Below are 18,901 nucleotides of genomic sequence, written 5' to 3' on the forward strand. Positions count from 1 at the left end.
TTGTCTTTCTTTTTGTATTGGTATACCCAGCACTTAGCATGCTTAATAGATGTTTTTTTCATTCATTCAAATTTTCAATTCATGGAATTTCATCTCATGAATTTCAATTCATTTCATTCAAATTTTCTTATAAGAGATCACCTAATTATCTTCAAAGAGGTCAAGTCACTAGGCCTGGAAAAACTACATCCAGGATACTGAAAGGTCTGGATTACATAACTGTCAATGACCTTCAAAAAAATCACATCAAACAGGGGAAGTTGAGTCATTTTTCTCACTTCCTGATTTCTGTCGAGGGCACTACCTTCCTTCCAGTCACTGGGGTTTACAACTTCTAAGCTCTCTTTGGCTCATCCCTCTTTCCTTCACTGTCCGAGTCTTGTTCATTCTAGCTAACATCCACTTCCTTCTCTGCCACCTGTTGCCTGGACAATTGCTTGCAACAGTCTCCTAACTGGTCTCCCTGCCTCCGGTCTCTTCCTTCCTTGTTGTTCAGTCATTTCAATTGTGTCTGACTCTCCCTGCCCCCATTTGGGGTTTTTTCTTGGCCAAGATGCTGGAGTGGTTTGACATTTCCTTCTCCAGCTCATTTTACAGATGAGGAAACTGAGGCAAAGAGGGTGAAGAGACTTGCCCATGGTCACACAGCCAGTAAATGTCTGAGGCTGGGTTTGCACTCAGGAAGAAGAGCCTTTCACCTTCTGGCTCCAACTTATTGGTATGCTCTCATTCAACTCATATTCCAGCTAAACTGTCCCCAGGGCCTGGAATACCTTTCTTCCTCACCTCCATCAGACACATGTCTGGTGCCATCTCTTTCCTATAGATGATCTCTCTCATTACTTATGCTGATATATTTATGCTGCATACTTAATCTGCATACGTGGTGTTTCCTCCTAGTGGAATGTAAGCTTCTTGCGGGCAGGGAGTTGTGTTACTTTTGTCTTAGGGCCCAGTGCCTGGCACCTAGTAGGTCCTAGTGGAAAGAAAGCTGGATTTGGAGTTAGTAGACCTGGGTTTAAATCCTGGTAGTGCTGTGTGACCTTGGGCTAGCCCCCGAATGAAGGCATTGGACTGGGTGGCCTCTGAATTTTAGTCTAGTCCCGAAGCTTTGAGCCTGTAGCTTACAAGCTGTTTGATACCCTCATTTCATACAGAAGGAAATCGAAGCACAAAGTGGGTTAAGTGGGTCATGTCATGGGTGAGAAATTCTCATCAGCCCAGGCCTCTCTAGACAGACCTTGGCTTCCATACTGGGCCGGACTTGAGCCCAAGCCTGAGCTTGACTCCGCATTATCTCCCACTATGAGAAGGTCACAGGTAATGAACGTGGGGTTGATGTGGGCTGGGTCTATGGGAAGGGAATTGGCTTGGACTCCCCAGGCTGTCTTTCATCTGTCTCCCACCCAGTGACACCCCCCCCCCACTTCTCTTCAGGCATAAATGCTTATTCTCTCCCCACTCTTTCCAGCACTGGTGCGTGCTGCAATCAGGGATCCTTGGGAGAACGCATGAGGCTGGGCTTTATTCAGCCACTGGGAACCATCCTTCCCATTCTGGCAGCCAGTGGGAGAGCCCCCTTGACTCCTCCCAAAGCCTGGAGGACTCGACCACCCAGGAGGAGTAGGAGGGAGGAAGGAACCTGGGGTGGGGTGGGGCAGAGCCGGTGTGATGGAGGCCTGATGATGGGGAGGCCAGATCTTGCTGAGCCCTGCTGGGAGCCTGTGACTGTGGGGAGTCATAGGAGTGGGTGGGGAATGGAAAGGGGGAGAAGGTGGGGGGAATAGGGAGAAAGAGGAATGGTCCCAGTGGCTGCCCTAGGGGAGCCCCCGGTCAAGGGAAAACAGCTGGGAGACATATGGAAAGGGGGAAGTGAGGAGAGACCCTTCTTTATTCCTTTAGCCAGGTTCTGAACCTGGAGCTGCACACCTCTTTGCTGCTTGTTGGTTTTTTTAAAAAAATACTTTGAAAATTATATTTTAATACAATTGGTTTGAGTTGCGTCCTCTTGTACTTTATTTGATGCATTAAAACATGATGCTGAGAACTCTGTCTCTAGGCTTCCCCAGACTTCCCAAGGCCTCCATGACCCAAGGACGGTGAAGAGCATCTCCTTCAGCAAGTGAATCATTCCCACCCCCACCCCTAATCTGCAGACTTTGGAAAAGATACAACACAGGAGCCCCTTGGCCTATCTGGTCTGGGGTTAATGTTGGATGGGACCTTGGAGGTCATCTGGTCCAACCTGATCTTTTTACAGAAGAAGACAGAGGCCGAGAGATGTTCAATGACTTCCCAAGGTCAAATAATGGCAGAGCTGGGATTCGAATCCAGGACCCAAAAAATAAGCTTTGGCACAAAGGTTGTGAGCAGCTCCAAGTGACCCAGTCTAGCACTGCCTGGAAGCATCAGGGAAGGGGCTTGGCCTGGCCACCCCCTCTCACGAAGCCATTCTCACTCAGAGACCCAAAGGGGACCGGGTACAGCAAACAAGGCAGCCAAAACACACAGAGAAGGGCAATGAGGACTCTGGAGTCAGGGCCCTGGGTTCAAATCACACCTCGGAAGCTCTTCTCTCCTTGTGTGATTCTGGGCAATACCTTGATGGGCCTAAGTTTCCTCCTTTGTAACATGAGGGGGTCAGACTGGATGAACCCAACCAATGTGACATTCTATGTTCTAAGGCTCCATCTGGCTCTCTAAGGGCCTCCCCTCTAAGGTTCTATGTTCTGAGGATTCTTCCAGTTCTATGTTCTAAGGCTCCATCTGACTCTCTAAGGACCTTCCCTCTAAGGTTCTATGTTCCGAGGACCCTTCCAGTTCTATGTTCTAAGGATCCATTCAGCTCTCTAAGGTTCCATGTTCCAAGGGCCCTTCCAGTTCTATGTTCTAAGGCTCCATTCAGCTCTCCAAGGTTCTACGTTCTGAGGATCCCTCCAGTGCTGACGGTCTATGTTTTACCTCTTCCAGCTGTAACTCATCTTAGGCAGAGGTGACTTTCCCAGCTCTCCTTTCTGCAGGGCTCAGCCCCTCCAGTCTCCTTAATACGATACATTCTTTGCCTGATATTTCCACCCTTCCCTTCACTCCCTTTTCCTACAAGTGACCCCCTATAACCCAGGGGGTTAATCTAGAGAACTAATTTACCTCCCCAGTGTGTTCAATGCATTGGGAAAACAACATGAGGCCGCCTCCACACACCCTGTCCCCGCTCCGGCCCCACACCCCTCTCCAATGACTTCTCTCTCTCTTCCTCCCTAGGTTTCCCACAGAGGACAGCTTCAATGATCCTACCCTTCCCAGCTGTTCCATTTGCTCTCTGTATGACCCAGAATAAATGTAATAATAGCTAACGTTTTTAGAGTACTTTATAAATACTGCCTCACTTGATCTTCAGAGCCATCCTGAGTGGGTGGTACCATTATCCTCGTTTTTACAGAGGAGGAAACTGAGGCAAATCAAGGTTAAATGCCTTGCCTAGATTAACATAGCTATTAAGTATCTGAGGCCAGATTTGAACTCAGGTCTTCTTGGCTCTAGGTCCAGTACTCCATCCACAGTGTCATCTAGGTATTGGAGATGGACAGAGTCTTTGAAATACTGATTTTTCCAATGGGGGAACAGACTGAGGTTAAGTAACTTATCCAAGGTCACGCAATGAGGAAGAAGCAGAGCTGAGATGCAAACCCAAATCTTCTGACCCCCAATCCAGTGAGCGTTCTAACACACCACCTCTCTATCTCATTTTGCTCAGTTTCTATAAAATGGGGGCAATCTATGAGCTTTGGGGTCGTGAGGGTCATACATCTATAACTAGAAGAAATCTCTGGGACCATCTGGTCCAACCCCCTCATTTTACAGGTGGGGAAACTGAGGCCAAGGAAAGCTGACCCACTTCTACCCAGCATCCAAAAGGTGATGTGTTCAATGAGAAAGTGGAAGTAAAACGCTTTGCCCTCGCACACCTCCATGGGAATGTCAGGTTGTCAGTGCTGTTATCATTACTGTCTCATTCTTCTAATCGTTTTTGATGGAGTTCAGATAGAAATGGTCTTGGAATAAGTTGTTATCTTGCTACAATTCTTTTATATTTAATGTTCTGTGGACTATTGGATTAAACAATTGCTTTTTGTGACTGAATAAAAGGATTATTGTTCTGACTGCCATCGCTACAGGATTGTTGTAAGAATCAAATGAGACGCTCATAAAGTGCTTGGAAAACCTTCAAATGCTACATACATGTCAGTTACCATGATCATCATTATTACTGGAAAGCCTGTGGGTCACGGTGGAGCTGAGAAAAAGAAACTTCCCGGCACAGGCCTTATAAATACAAGCACGCTTTGCTTGGCGGCGAGGGAGGAAGAGGAGAGGATTAAGCCCATGACCTCTGGCCCCCATCCCGGGTTCCCAGGAACAGCCCTGGGCTTCAGAAAGTCAGTTATGAGAGAAACTGGGCTTGGCCAGTCTCAGGTTCAAAAGGTCCACTCTGGCCTGGGAGTTTTAGTGGACTGTGGATGTAACATGAGCCAACAGCGTGCTCTGCTATTTCATCCACAGTCACTGTGACTTTGGGGTCACAAGACCTTGGGGTCAGAGCCTGCCCATGATGCTTACTGCCTGTATGAGCCTGGCCAAATCACACGGGCCTCATCTACGAAATGAGTCGAGGGGATCACAGGGTCTCCAAGGTCTACTCAGACTCTGCATGTTTGATCCTAAGCCCCTTCCTCTTCATAGGTTCAGTTCCCTCATCTGTAAAACAAGGTTCGTCTAGATGGCTTCGAAGGTCCATACCGCTCTAGACTATGACCCAGTGGAACAAGGTGATGGGCCGGGTGGGTCATTCTAACAGAAGCATGGCGTCCAGGACTCAGGAGGTCGGCCCCAAATGGACACTTGTGACAAGTTCTGGGTACATCTTTGGAATGTTTGAAAAAATTCACTAAAACTCAACTCAACATGCATTTCTTCAGCACCTGCTACACGCCAGCCACTGACAAGCTGGACAGGACCTCCAGGAAGGTGAGGTTTGTAAACCCTACTGGATGAGGAACAACTGAAGAGACTTCCCTTGAAAGCAGGGACTGTTTTCTTTTTGCCTTGTGTGTGGTTCCTATGTGGTTAGCACATTGTAAGCGCTTAAGAAATGCGTGCTGAACTGAATTTTCCAAGCAATGGTTATGGTGACGAGAGTAGACTCATTCTCTGTAGTTCCACCAGGTGGCCCTTGTGCCAAAGAGTGGAAGTTTCAGGGAAAAGCAGATGTCATTATCAGAATAACAAACCTCCTATAATGAGAAATGTCCAACAGCGGAATTAAACTACCCAGTGAGGTAGTGAGTTCACCATCCCTGGAAGTATGCAGGCAGAAGGGGGATGACTACCTGTCAGGGCTGTTGTCAAAAGGACTGGGGTAGGGGTAGAGCGAGCTTGGCAATGGAGTTGGACTAGGGCACACCTGAGATCTCTTCGACCTTGAGGAGGGTGGGATTTTGAGTCATATGACCTGTGTTCACATTCTGACTCCTGGCTGCATAACTCAGGCAACTGACAAGTATTTAGAAGCCCCTACTGTGTGCTAGGTACTGTGCTAACTGCTGGGGAGAGAGAGAGAGAGAGGCAAAAACATGGCCCTGCCCTGAAGGAGCTCACATTCTTACAGAGAAGATGCAAGCTACATGCAGTGTAAGTGGGAAGAAGGCACTACCAGTGAAGGGGAGGTGGCAGAGAGAGGCCTCTTACAGAAAGAGGGATTTGAGTTGTGCCTCACCTTCTCTGGGCCTCAGTTTGCTCATCTGTGAAATGGATGGCTTGGAACAGCTGGCCTTTAAAAATTCCCTTTCGGCTCTAAATCTATGATCTTCTGCTTCTCTGAATGGTCAAAACCCCTCGTTTGACAGCAGAGGAAACCGAAGCCTGGTGAAGTGACTTGCTGGCAGTAAGGAGCAAAGCTGAGAGTCGACCCTGGGTCCCCTGCCTGCATGTCTCTCCATGACTCCATGCCCCTGAGCTTGGGGGTCCTGGCAGCTCTCAGACCTGGTGAATGCCAGGAAGCACAGGTGAAGTTCTGCCTCGCTGAACCCCAGAGGCCCTGGGTGGCAGAGCCCAACTGGCCAGGGGCCCGGGGACGGCCTGCGGCGGATGGAGGGAGAAGGTCATTCTCGTCCACTCCCTGGCTGCCAGATGTTTTCTCCATTGTTTGTCCTGGCAGGCAACAGCTGGCTTGAGCTTGGCTGGTGCTCCCTGCTAGCTGTTTCCTCCCCACCAGGTGGAGGCGGGGGGACATAGCATGTGCCCCAGAGCATCAGGGCATGAGCAGTGTTTTTTTCCTGCAGTTCTCTAGGCTCCATCACTCCAATCCCTAACCCACGGGGGCTGGGGGGCTGGGGGCCTGGGTGTTCAGCCTAGGAAGAGTTAGGACCTACTGCTCCCCTTGTAGGGTGTGCAGTGGATTCCACCAGTGTCTGGCAAAGGGCAGAGGGTCTTAATCTGACCCAGAACACGGGGTAAAGAGGAAAAACAACTGAAATGGAATTTCCGACCGAGAAATTTCACACACCTGAGGAGCCACACAGCTTAGATGCTTTTTTCCCAAAGGGGCCAGACCATGGAGTCTACACCACACTCTGATGTCTTCTAGGACACAAATGACAACCTGGGAGGGGGCTTGGTGGGCCTCTGCTCCTTCTCCTCTCCTCTCTGTCTTTCTGGCCAAACCCAGCTATGCTTCAAGACCCAGCCACATCTCATCACCTCCTCCAAGGAGCCTTCCCAGGTGGCCAGAGTCCTAGAAGGTTGGAGCTGGAGTAGATCTCAGATGCCATCCATGGAACAGCAGCAGGAGCCCTGAATTGGCAATCATGGGCCCTCATTCCAAAGCCTGGCTCTGAAACTTGAGGTCCTGGGTGACCCTGGTTTCTTCTGTAAAATGAGGGGGTTGGATTAGGTGATCCCCCTGGCCTTTACTGACTCATTATCCTAGAATCCTACAATCTGTAAAATGTGGGGAGTGATCCTTTACAGGGTCACTGCTGAAAGAACTCTTTTGTAAATTATAAAGCATGATACAGGGAGTCCCGACAGTCTCTATGCAGTTTGAGTTAAGCTGATTAAGGCATGAAAGCTTAAAACCGCACAAAAACTTTTGGGACACCCTATACAAATGTGAACTATTATTGACCAAACCTCACATTACAGATGGGGAAACTGAGGTCCAAACCAGAGAACTGATTTGTCCCAGTTCACACAGCTGGAGGTATCCACGTGCCCCATTGCAAAGCGATGGAAACAAAACTCCAGAAACGCTGTGAGATTACTACCGTCACACAGCTAACATCTTTATGAGGCAGAATTCAAATCCAGGACTCATGATGATCTTCTATGGCCTCTTCCATCTCTCTTGTTCTAAGCTGACCCAGAGCAGGGACGGGAGATTTGTCTCATGCCTCAGAAGTTAAAGCCATTATGCCCGGTGGCAACCCTGTGGAAATGGAGGAGGAAGAGGCCGGGGAACAGCTGCAGGTGGGGGGGATGGGAGGACAGACAGAGTTAGGGGAAAGGCGAGCTCCTCGGTGAGTCTTAATCTTCCATAACTGGGGGACCCCACTGGGTAGCTGCCGGGGTAACCGACCACCTCACTGATGTTTAAAACTTCCTTGGTCCAGGCCACCGTGTGGTCAGGCAGCTGCAGAAATGGAAAAGTATGGATCTGTGTGTGTATGTCTGTCGATCAACATTTAGTAAGTGCCAGGAACCGTGCTAAGCACCGAGGATATAAAAAAAAAAGAGGCAAAAGACAGTCCCTGCCCTCAAGGAGCTCACAGTCTAATGGAAGAGCCCATAAGCAAACAACTATGTAAATGCATGGGATGTACAGGAGATAATTAAGAGTGGGGAAGCCAAGAGAATCAAGAGGAGTTGGAAAAGGCTTCCTGGAGAAGATGGGATTTTAGCTGGGACTTAACAGGAAGTTAGTTTTTTGACACATGTATATGAAATGAGGTAGTATTTGCAAAGGGCTTAGCTCAGAGCCTGATATGCAGTGGGAACTTAATAGGCGCTTATCCCCCCATGTGTGTCTGTGTGCACGTGCGTCTGCTGACTAGACGTTTATGTCCTCAACCGATCAACTAACAAGCGTTTCGGACTTGAGAAATAAAGACGAAAATGACACGTAGTATTTGTTACATACACGTTCCAGTTTCGTTGGACTATACGTGTGTACACACGTGCACGTGTTTATTATGTTGGGGTGTATTCAAGCATCTACTGTGTACATGTGTACACATCTCTTTTGCAGGTGTGACTACATGTGCCTGCTGTATTGTGTGTGCATATGTGTGTGGGGGTGTCTGCATGTGTCTATTACGTGTGCATGTGCTGAGTGTCTAAGCTCCTGGCTTCCTGCCATCAGAAAGCCTTGGGAGGATTCCCAGCTGGCCAGGAAACTACGGCCATTTCCATCGCTGTTCCTCGCTCTGTCTGACGCTCAGACTGTTCCTAACCAGGAAGGGCCCTTTCCGGGGGATTTCGGGGATGAAGGGGTGCAACATACAGGGAAGGCCAGGAAGAAATGGGCCTCCGCCTGATGCTGAGTCATGAAACTTCATGAAAGTAACTGTCCAGGGCATGGACATCAATAGGATCCTTCAGAACTGGGGGCCTCACTCAAGCCTCCCAGCACCTCTGTGAAACAGGGCAGGAATCATCGGCCCATTTTACAGGCGAGGAAAATGAGGCTCAGGAAGTCAACACGGTCCTTATCCCCTGACTCTCAGTCCCCCACTCCTTCCAACAGACTGAAAGCTAAGGCCATTTCTGCAAATAATAACTGACTCACAGGATGTTTTAGCGTTCATAAAGCACTTCATGGCTATTACCTCGTGAGAGCCTTCCCCCAAATTATCTTCTACTTATCTTGTAGACATGTATTAATGTACATGTTGTCTTCCTCAGTAGACTGTAAGCACGTTGAGGGTAGGAAGTGTTTGATTTTTGATTATGTGTGTCCAGAATCTCACACGGTGCCTGGCATACAGTAAGTGTTCAATAAATGTTTTTTGACTCACTGCTATCCCAAGCCCCTTGGGGGTAGGGACTGGGCCAGTCTTCATTTCTGTAGCCTTATTATCTAGCACACGGCCTAGAAAAACACAGTAGGCATTTAATAAATGCTTGTCCAATTGAATTCGATAAGCTTCACAGAGGAGATGGTTACTAGGTATGGGTCAAAGGGACGGATAGGAGATTAGAGGAGGGGGCCTATCAGGCACAGCAGAAGCAAAAGCATGGGGTCAGGAAGGAACAAAATAAGGTCAGGAGTCAGTGAATAATCCAGGATGACTGGAAGGAAGGGGTGTGTTGAAGGGGGGATGGGGAAGGAGTTCTAGCAAAAACAATCCTCTAAAGCAAGCAGGCAAAGCTGAGTCACAGAGGGCAGCCTTCCTGCCCTCCCAAAAGGAGAGGCCCCACATGGCCCAGGGGCTAGTGTACTGGGTTTGGAGAAAGAGGCTCCAAGCTCGACATAAGCCAGAGAAAAGATTCCCTGGTAATCACTCATTCGTTGGCTCCTGGGATATGCAGCTCCAAAGGGCTCGAGAGGGCCTCAGGTTAAATGCCCCCATTTTACAGATGAGGAAACTGAGACCTAAAGAAGTTTAGGGATGGCTTACCCAGTCACATTGCTAGTAAGAGCCAAACACAGTGTTCAGACCAGAGAACCTGGGCTCTCTGAGACCCTGATTTTGAGGTAAAGAAGTCACGTAGTCTGACTCCCCCATTGTAAAGATGAAGAAACTAAGGCCAAGAGGTTTCCTGACTCCCTTCTAATTAGCTAAGACTTATCAGAAGCCCATGGAGGAAGCTTAGTCATGCCCAGCTGTGGGACTGTGGGAGTCTGTCTAGAGGGGGCATCTTCACAGAGTCTCAGAGGGCAGAGTTCAGAGGGGCCATGGGGATCCTCTGGACCACCCTCTTCACTGACAAGGAAGGAAACCAAGGCCCAAGAGGCCAGGCTGCCTCTAGGGATCTGCCTTCTTCCTTGAGCCAGCCGCTGCTCTGAACAGACCCACAGAGCATCCCCAGGACACACAGGCCATGCTCCAGGCCTGCCCTGATGCTCTCCACTCTCTCCCTCTCAGCATCCTTAATTTCCTTCCAAGTTCCGCTCAAATGTCTCCTCTGACTTGAGGCTTTTCTGAACTCTCCTAGCTACTTCCCCCGCCCCCCCCTAAAAAAAATTAGCTTGCATTTACTTTGTATTTGTAGAGGGGGGCTAACAGTGGATAGCCTTAGAGTCAGGTGGTCCTGGGTTCTAGTCCCCCCACTAACATACTGTGGCTGTATGGCCCTGGGTAAATCACAACCTCTCTGTGTTTTAGACAGCCTAGCCTGGACGTCCCAGAGGAGCAGCTGATCTGTATTGGTAGATGGAGTTTTAGCCTGGGGTGAGGGGGGCTCCCTAGATCAGTGAGGTCACAGGGCCAGTCCCATCCTCCCCTGTTCTGCACTGCATTTACACATGTGAGTATATGCATGTGTATATACACATATGTACACGTGTTCTTCCTCCTACTGAATGTAAGCGTGCCGATGACTCAGGCCACTCTCCATTGTCAGTGTGAGACACTTAACAAAACTTACAGATGATAGGAACGATGCCCCATTTCTACAGCATGTTGAGGTTTAAAAAGGGGCATTTCCACACAACAACTCGGGGAGGTAAGCTGAGACTCAATCACGGAGGCAAAGAGATTTGTGAATAAGCATTAGCACCAGGGCTTGTGACTGCAAGACCTGTGTTCTCACCATTGCTCCACACTGCCTTTCCATGCCATGGGAAGACGCTGTGAGGTTACTGCTAGATAAATTCCCAGGATGGGAATTCCCTACACATAGCAGATAGCAGCCAGTCCATAAAGCTGGAAGGGATAGGCCTAAGAGGTGGCTTGGTACAGTCCCTTCATTCTGTAGATGAGGGGAAGTGACTCACCCCTGGATCATAGAGATTGATCCTGATTTGCCCTGGGCTAGACAGCAAGAAACTGTCAGAGGCTGGGTTGAACCCAGGTCTCCATCACTCTATGTTTGGCATTTTAACCATTATGCCAGGAACCTTCACCATAATGAAATTACGCACTTCTGTAATACCATTTAATGTTTACAAATTGCTAGAGGAGAACATCAATGGACTGGTTTCATACTCATTCAAACTTGCCTCAGCACATGACTCCTGGCTACTTCCCATCTCAGTCCAGTGACCTTCTTATACTGGCAATGCCCCCAGCCCTATGGCATCCTCCTTTCATGGGTGGCTTCCTCACCACGGCCAGCCTTCCAGCTCAACTCCAGGCCCACTTTCCCAGCTTCCCTGCTTCTTTCACTGCCACCCCCATGGTTCAGTTCCACTTTATGGGTCATCTTCTTCCTTTAGAATGTAAACTCCTTGAGGGCAGGAGCTATCTTGATTGATATTTGTATTCCTAGTGCTTTCAATAGTGCCTCTTTTCTCTCCATCAATCCATGCATCTATCTATCTATCTATCTATCTATCTATCTATCTATCTATCTATCTATCTATCTATCTGTCTGTCTGTCTGTCTGTCATCTATCTAGTCTACCTATCTAATTTATCCATCTATCCATCATCCATCCATCCATCCATCCATCCATCCATCCATCCATCCATCCATCCACCTATCTATCTGCCTGTCTATCTTTCTGTATGTCTATCTATCTATCCATCTATTTACTCATCTATCATATTTTTCTCAATTCATCCATCCATTTATCTATCTTGTCTATCTATCCATCCATCCATCTAGTTACCTATCTTGTCTATTTATCCATCTATCTATCATAGCTATCTGAGATCACATTTGAACTCAGGTCTTCTAATTCTAAGCCTAAAGCTCTATCCAGCTGTCTCCATAGATAGATTGCAGGAGGTGCATGCACTTGAATGGGAAATTCATCTTTGTTTTCACTAAACTCTAAGTGATTCAGCATTTCCATCCATTATGAATGTAGGTAACAAACCATATTCTGAAGAGGGGTCCACAGGCTTCCCTAGATAGCCAAGAATGAGGGAAGGGAAGAGGATCCAGGAAAGGTTCAGAACCCCTGCTTCTAGGGAGACCACCACCTTCCTTATTCTAGAGATGCTGCCTTGCTCAGAGCAGCCTAAGATCATGGCAGCTTTTTGGGCTGTGATGAAATGCTACCAACTCATAATCAACTAGGGATTATAAAAACAATCATTGCAAATGAACTGGATAATTCATAAATTGGACAGATGATCACCGAGAATCATGGAATATCCAAATAGGAAGGGACTTTAGAACACAGGTTACCAGAACTAGGAGGGGTCTTAGAACAGAGAATGTCAGAGCAAAGAGGAACCTTAGAACCTAGAATGTCAGGGCTGGGAAGGGCCTTAGAACACAGACTGTCAGAGTTGGGAGTGGCCTTAGCACATGGACTGTCAGAACTGAGAGGAACCTCAGAACCTAGAATATCAGAGCAAGGGGGGACCTTAGAACCTAAAATGTCAGAGTTGGGAGGGTCCTTAGAACATAGACTGTCAGAGCTGGAAGGGCCTTGAGAACATTAAAAACAAATCAACAAACCACAGAATGTCACCACCGGGATAGATCATAGAATCATCAGATTTAGAAGGAACCTTAGAGATCACATAGCATTTATGAAACTGAGCCTTAGAAAGGGGAAATGACTTGCCCATAGGCAGTAGGAGGCAGGCCCAGAATTTGAACTCAGGTTTCTTGGTTCCAGTTCCTAGGCTCTTTTTCTGTGCTGTCTTCTTTTTAATCCCAGCCTCCACCAAAGAGAGACCCCAGCCTCCCCCGTGGCCTCCTGTGTCCACAGAGGCAGGGCAGGGGAAAGCCACTTACCTGCCTCATTGGTGGGGCAGTCCTGGGGGCTGCACCTCTGGGAGTTTTCAGGCCATGCTTCATGATCACAAAGACTATTGTCCTCTTCTGGCTGACCAGTCTTGGTGTTGACACACTTGACCAGACGCCGCTGAATCCCTCCACCACATGTGGCTGAGCACTGGGGGAAAAAGACCATTGGAAGAAGGATTCATTCATTCATTCATTCATTCATTCATTCAACAGGCATTAAAAGATTACCGTGTGCTGCACATTGATCTGGGCCCTGGGGAGATGTGAGGTTTAGACAAGATATAACCCTTCAGAGAGCTCATGGTCCAGTAGTGGGATAAGACAAAAATACTTAGAACTGACTACATACTTATCACATGATAAGTGCATTGGGAGGGGTATAAAATCAAGCCATGTGGGAGGCCCATTAACAATGGGAGTGATCAGGGAAGGCTTCCTGAAGGAGATGGCCTTGGCATTGCATTTTCAAGGAGGAGGTTGCTGTAATTGCCCTGGTGGGTGGGAAGCCACCCACGCTAATGTGGTACCTGTGGGAGGAAAAGAGGATGGAGGAGAACTCTTTTGGCATATGGTACACTGGAAAGAGCGGTGGAATTGGGAGTCAGGGGTCATGCAGCAAATCCTGCTGCATTGGTTAAGTTATTCTTTCTCAGTCTCAGTTTCCTCCCCTATACAATGAGGGGAGCGGGACCAGATGGACTCTTGGAAGCCATCCCTCTTTACATCTATGACTGTTTTATGTGAGACGTGCTGCAGCCTTGGGACAGATAGGGTTTGGACCCACAGGGCCGCTTCCTGCTCCAGGGTGCAGGGCTCAGGGCTTCTGTCTCCACCTGCCCCTCACGGGCAGCTCAGAAAAGGAGTCTGGGTCCCTGGCCTCGGTCACAGAATCATCATGACCGCCGTTTACAAAGCCTTTTAAGGTTTACAAAGCACTCTCCACAAATGGTCTCAAAGTCTCATGGGTGGTATTATCTCCACTTTACAGATGAGGGAACTGAGATTCTAGGAGTCAAGTGATTTGGCCACAGTCTAAAGCCCTGGAAATACCAGAGGGGCTTCATCGTAACAGCAGCTTTACACATGTTATCTCCTTGATCCTCACAACAATCGTGGGGATTCAAACCCAGGTCTCCCCCAATGCCCCCCCCAACGTTCTCTCCAATAGGCTACCCTGTTGGCTGAGTGCCAATGACCTCTTGGGGGCCACTTCTAGCCTTTGTACTGTGCGATGGGCGGTGCCAGAGCTGGGGGTGGCACATCTTTACCTCCAAAGCATTATAGAAGTTAGAGGTGGAAGAGCTCTTAGACATTCCCCAGCCCAATGCCATCATTTTACAGATGGCCAGACTAACACCCAGAGATGTTCATTGACTTGCCTGAGGTCACACATTTGCCAGTGAGTGACAGGATTTGACCCCAGGGTGCCCATCCCTCAACACTCACGGCGTTATTTGGGGCTCACTTTAAAAGCCTGGCGGGCTCCCTCTTTCCAGCTCACCTGTCCCCAGGGCCCCACCACCCACTTGGTACACGGGTGAGTGTTGCAGGGCCTGGTGGTGTTAGGCCGAATGGTCTCCTCGCAGCGCCCAAACTCCGGGCAGGTCACCAGGCGTTCTTGCTCTCCTCCTCCACAGGCCTCGGAGCACTGAGGGGAAATGGAAACCCCCTGTTAGGACTCGGGGGCACTGAGAGCCTAGGGGAAGGCAGCGGGGACTGCTGACTGTTGGTCTGGCCTCTGTGTAGTCTGGAGGAGCCCATCAGCAGCCTGAGGTCAGGCTGTTATCTGTCAGAGAAGGCCCGCATCCATCCCCTCCCTGCCGCACCTCACACAAGGCACCTTACTCCTTGTCAGTGCATCAGATACTGTAAGTGAGGAAAGCTGGGGTGGGGGGAGAAATTCTGGGGTCAAGGCTAGCTTTATGTAAAATGGAGTAGGCGTTGGCCACATGGAGGCCAGCGGAGAGGCATCAGGAAGACATTCCTATCTCTAAACAGTTTCTTTCCTCAGATAACTGGCAAAGGGCCTTGAATTCCACCATTTGAAAGTCATTTCTTTGGCCCCTTTTAGGCTCTTGTACAATGCACGCTCTTCTGACTGCCCACCATTTTCCCAGGGGTTACATTTAGTCTCTTCTGCCTTAAGGTAAATGAGTTAGGGAGAGGAGTTTTATCCCTCAGAGGAAGGGCCCAGAGTGTCCTGAGGATTCTGGACTCCAAGTTGGATACATAGGCCAGTAGGAGTTTCCAAATACAGGAAAGGGGCGTGGCCTAGAGGCTGGGTCCGCACCTTTCGGGTGTCTGAGGGCCAGGGAAAGGGCCTGGGAGCCTGGGGAACCCCTTCACCATGCCCTTACCTCTCTCCAGGATGACGTGTACCAATCGAGGCAGGGGTCCACATGGCAGGACAGCTGGCCCAGAGGCTTGAAGAGGCCAGGCTGACAGTGGAAGGGGCGGAGGAGCCGGCGGTCCCGGGTGTCTACGCAGTGCACGTCCCGGAACCTGAAGCCACCCCCACAGTTCCGGGAGCACTGGGGTGGGAGAAGGGGAGACATGTCACTGAGAGCAGCAGACGATGACAGCAAGCTCCCAGACCATCCAGATCTGGTGTGCGCTCCATGCCTTCCACGGTGGGGAGGACAAGGAGGGCCCTCTCACACCAAGCTTAGGATCTTGTCCCTCAGATGGTCTCTGCTTCCCTGGCCTAGCCCTTCCCTTCTCCAATAGCCCCAGAGACCCATGGGAATAACTATGACCAGTGCCCTCTGCCCTAACTCCAGGGCTACTCAGTTTCCCCAACAGGGGTTAATAACTGTTCAGAGACCAGGGTCCAGTCAAAGGCTCGGTCTCCCTGAGGGTCCAGGGCTTGTGTGGGGGAGGTGAGGGACGGTGATAGACTCTCTACCTTGCTCCAGTTCCCCACGCGCCATGTTGAACAGGGTCTCAGGTAGCAGCGACGGGCAGGCACCGGCTTGCTGGTGGGGATACAATCTTCCTCCTGACCTGTGCTGCAGCTCACGGACCTCCAGATGGCTCCCAGGCCACAGGTGGTGGAACACTATGGGAAGGGGTAGAGTGAGCTTGGTGCCTGTCTGCTCCCAGCAGCACCCGACACATGGGTCAGCCTCCTCAGGCCTGAGAGAGTTAGCTGGTGAGAGCCAAAAGGGCCTAGGTGACTGGGGCCCAGAATTACCAACAATAATTATTCTTTTTCTGTGAATGCTCTGGAGCCTTGCCTCCATCATACGCTCTCTTACGTCACCCTTGCCCTCTCTACTACTAAGTTGCAAGCTCTTGGAGGGCAGGGATTACATGTAGAAGCTTCACAGTCTTTTTAATGGCAGAGAGGATCAGATATGCACATAAACAGCTATGATGAGTACTTGGGGAACGAATGAGTGATGGGGAAAGTAGGAAGGAAAGCGTCTCAGGTGGCCTGGTGGTCATGCCTTGGGATGACTGTCCTCTTTCTCCTCTGCACTGACCCCCAGTCCAGGGCCAGAGGAACAAATACAGAGCCATTATGCTGTCATCTCACCTTAGGAAGGGCCTAGGGATTAGAAGATTGACGTTCAGATCCCAGCTCTAGAGCCAGCCTTGTGGCTGCCAGCCAACTCTTCCCCCTCTGTAAGCCTGAACCTTTCAATCTGAAAAATGGGCCTTCTAACGTTAGCATGTGATGGGGACACTCAAACCTCAGCTTCCTGAACCTTAGGTACGGGGAGAGGAAGGGGGAAGGGAAGAAGGGGAGAAGACTGCAGGCTGAGCTTGTCACGTCCCTGATGGCACCATGCAACACTGAGTCCTTTTTCAAATCCCAATTATCTGCACGTTCAGCTGGGCGCACAGCCTGGAGGCTGAATGCTGGAGAATTGTCTGCTCCGTCTTCTTCGCGTGGAATTATCCATTTCTCAGTTAGGTGATATTGGACCAAATTGATAGATGTGTGCTGTGCAGACCGAGGGAGGCCACCCCCTCTACTCCTTCCTCCTCGCCCCTAATGCTCTGTCCCAGTCAGATCCTATCTGGGGCACAGAGTCCCATCCTGGGAGGACATTGGCAACTCAGAGAATGCCCAGAGAAGCTCAGCCAGAACAGTGAGGGGTCAGGAAATCATGCCTTAGGAGAATCAGGAATATTGAACTTGAGGCAGAAAAGACTCAGGAAAAGAGGAGAGCTATTTTCAGGGATTAGAAGGGCTATTACGTGCAAGAGCGATCAGACTTGTTCTTGGCCCCAGATAGCAGAATGGGGGAAATGGGGGAGGGGCATTACAGGGAGGCCAATTTTGGCCTGATACAAAAAATATTTCAGACAATTCGACTAGGCCAGAAATGACGTGGGTTGTCTTGTTAAGTTGTAAGCTCTGTGCTAGGAGAAGTATTGAAGAAGAGGCTGGACGTCCTGTAGGAGCGTGTACAGAGGAGATTTATTCTATCATGGGAGACTGGATGAGAGGAGCTTAAGACACTTTAATTCTCTTCCTTTGGGGGATCAGTTCTTCAGGGGCAACCCAGAGATTTAGGTTTCTAGCCTAAGCCCAGTTTAGCTTCTCTGGCCTCTGCCTTGGGCCCTTCTTTTGTGGGTTCCCAGGCCCTGCCACGCCTGCATGGCATTTGCCCTGACCCATTGCCTCACTGAAGGGACATGCCACAGAGAAGAAAGGGAGCTGGGAGCAGGGAGGTCAACCCCTCTGGATGATCACCTTTCATTTTCCTAATCTTTGAGAAGGCCTGGAAATTGGTCAAGCTGCTCTCTCTCTCTCTCCCCTGGCTCTGCCCTCAGCATCTAACTACCACCTCATTTCAAGAAAACTGACCCTCATGATGCCGGAAAAGCGAGCCTTGTCATTTCCAACAGAGCCCCAGTGGCAAACAGTGTCCTCTGAACCTCGATCACTGAGACTCACAGACGAATAATAGTAGGATGATTTCTTAAGGAAATGAATCAAAAGGAAATCAAATCTGATTCCTACGAGTAATAACACCACGAACCTACCTGGTACGTGCACTTTGTCACAGTGCCTGTTACCACTGTGGAAATAATAATAGTAACAATGATGATGGTAACTATAGCTTTACACATATTATTTCATTTGATCCTCACAACCACTATGGAAGGCAGTTGCCTCAACTGTACCCATTTTAGAGATGAGAAAACTGATGCCCAGAGAGGTTAAATGGTTTGCTCAGGGTCACACAGCTAGTAAGTGTCAGAGGCAGGATTGAAACCCCCCAGACCAGGCTGTCAAGTTAAATGCCACATGGGATAAAACCAGCCTTTTCTCCTCTGGTGCCTGGAAGGGCAGGGGAGAGTCGTGGGCCTCAGAGAAGTTCTAGCCAGTACTCACCTCACTCCAGTCTCCAACTTCCCAGCTGGCTCCCCCAGGGACTTTAGTGGTGGCTAACGTTCCCTGGGGAGACTCCTCGGTACCAACTGGCTCAGTGTCGGCCGGGCTCCGGAATTTATTCTTGAGGTCTCCGCCATCGTGAACAATGTTCCTAGGGGATGTTTCTCCATCTGGATTTCCCAGCCATTTGTTTGCATCAGCTGGCTGGGGGGCCCAGGGGTGGCTGGGGGGAGATGAGAAGTCTGGGTAGTGGGATACCCTGATTTCATTGGACAAATTGTCTAAGCCCGGGCTGGGGGTCAGTGCAGAGGAGAGGGAATGGTCATCCCAAGGCATGACTACTGGGCCAGCCAGGTCGTTGGGATCAGAGGTCACCGGCACAACTGGGTTTCGGAAGTCCCACTGGGTCAGATCTTGGGCTGGGAGGTCCGTATTCCTTGGCCCTGGGACACTAGACATGGCAGGAGGGGATAAAGAGGTCTCTAATGGAAAGAATGTGACTGGCTTAGTCTCAGAAGGGATGGGGGAAGAGGTAGCTCTCCAGGTCCCCTCAGAGGGGTGGATATCATTGTCTTTCGATCTGCGGTCACTTGAATTCTGTGACCTTTCAATAGGATCAGCGTCTCTA

At 49.6% G+C, this 18,901-nt stretch overlaps 1 protein-coding gene across 1 annotated transcript in view; it reads right to left on the bottom strand.

The window, feature by feature from the left end:
* The window catches only part of ADAMTS7 (ADAM metallopeptidase with thrombospondin type 1 motif 7), a 168,891-nt gene that overhangs the window by 8,097 nt on the left and 141,893 nt on the right, over nt 1-18,901 (bottom strand). Inside the window, 5 exon segments of the mRNA XM_020975991.2 lie at nt 12,912-13,071; nt 14,425-14,571; nt 15,281-15,454; nt 15,829-15,981; nt 18,274-18,900. Coding sequence (XP_020831650.2) covers nt 12,912-13,071; nt 14,425-14,571; nt 15,281-15,454; nt 15,829-15,981; nt 18,274-18,900 — 1,261 coding nt within the window.

This window comes from Phascolarctos cinereus, unplaced genomic scaffold (assembly GCF_003287225.1).
Source record: "Phascolarctos cinereus isolate Bilbo 61053 unplaced genomic scaffold, phaCin_HiC Scaffold_3;HRSCAF=262, whole genome shotgun sequence".
Classification (NCBI taxonomy): domain Eukaryota; kingdom Metazoa; phylum Chordata; class Mammalia; order Diprotodontia; family Phascolarctidae; genus Phascolarctos; species Phascolarctos cinereus.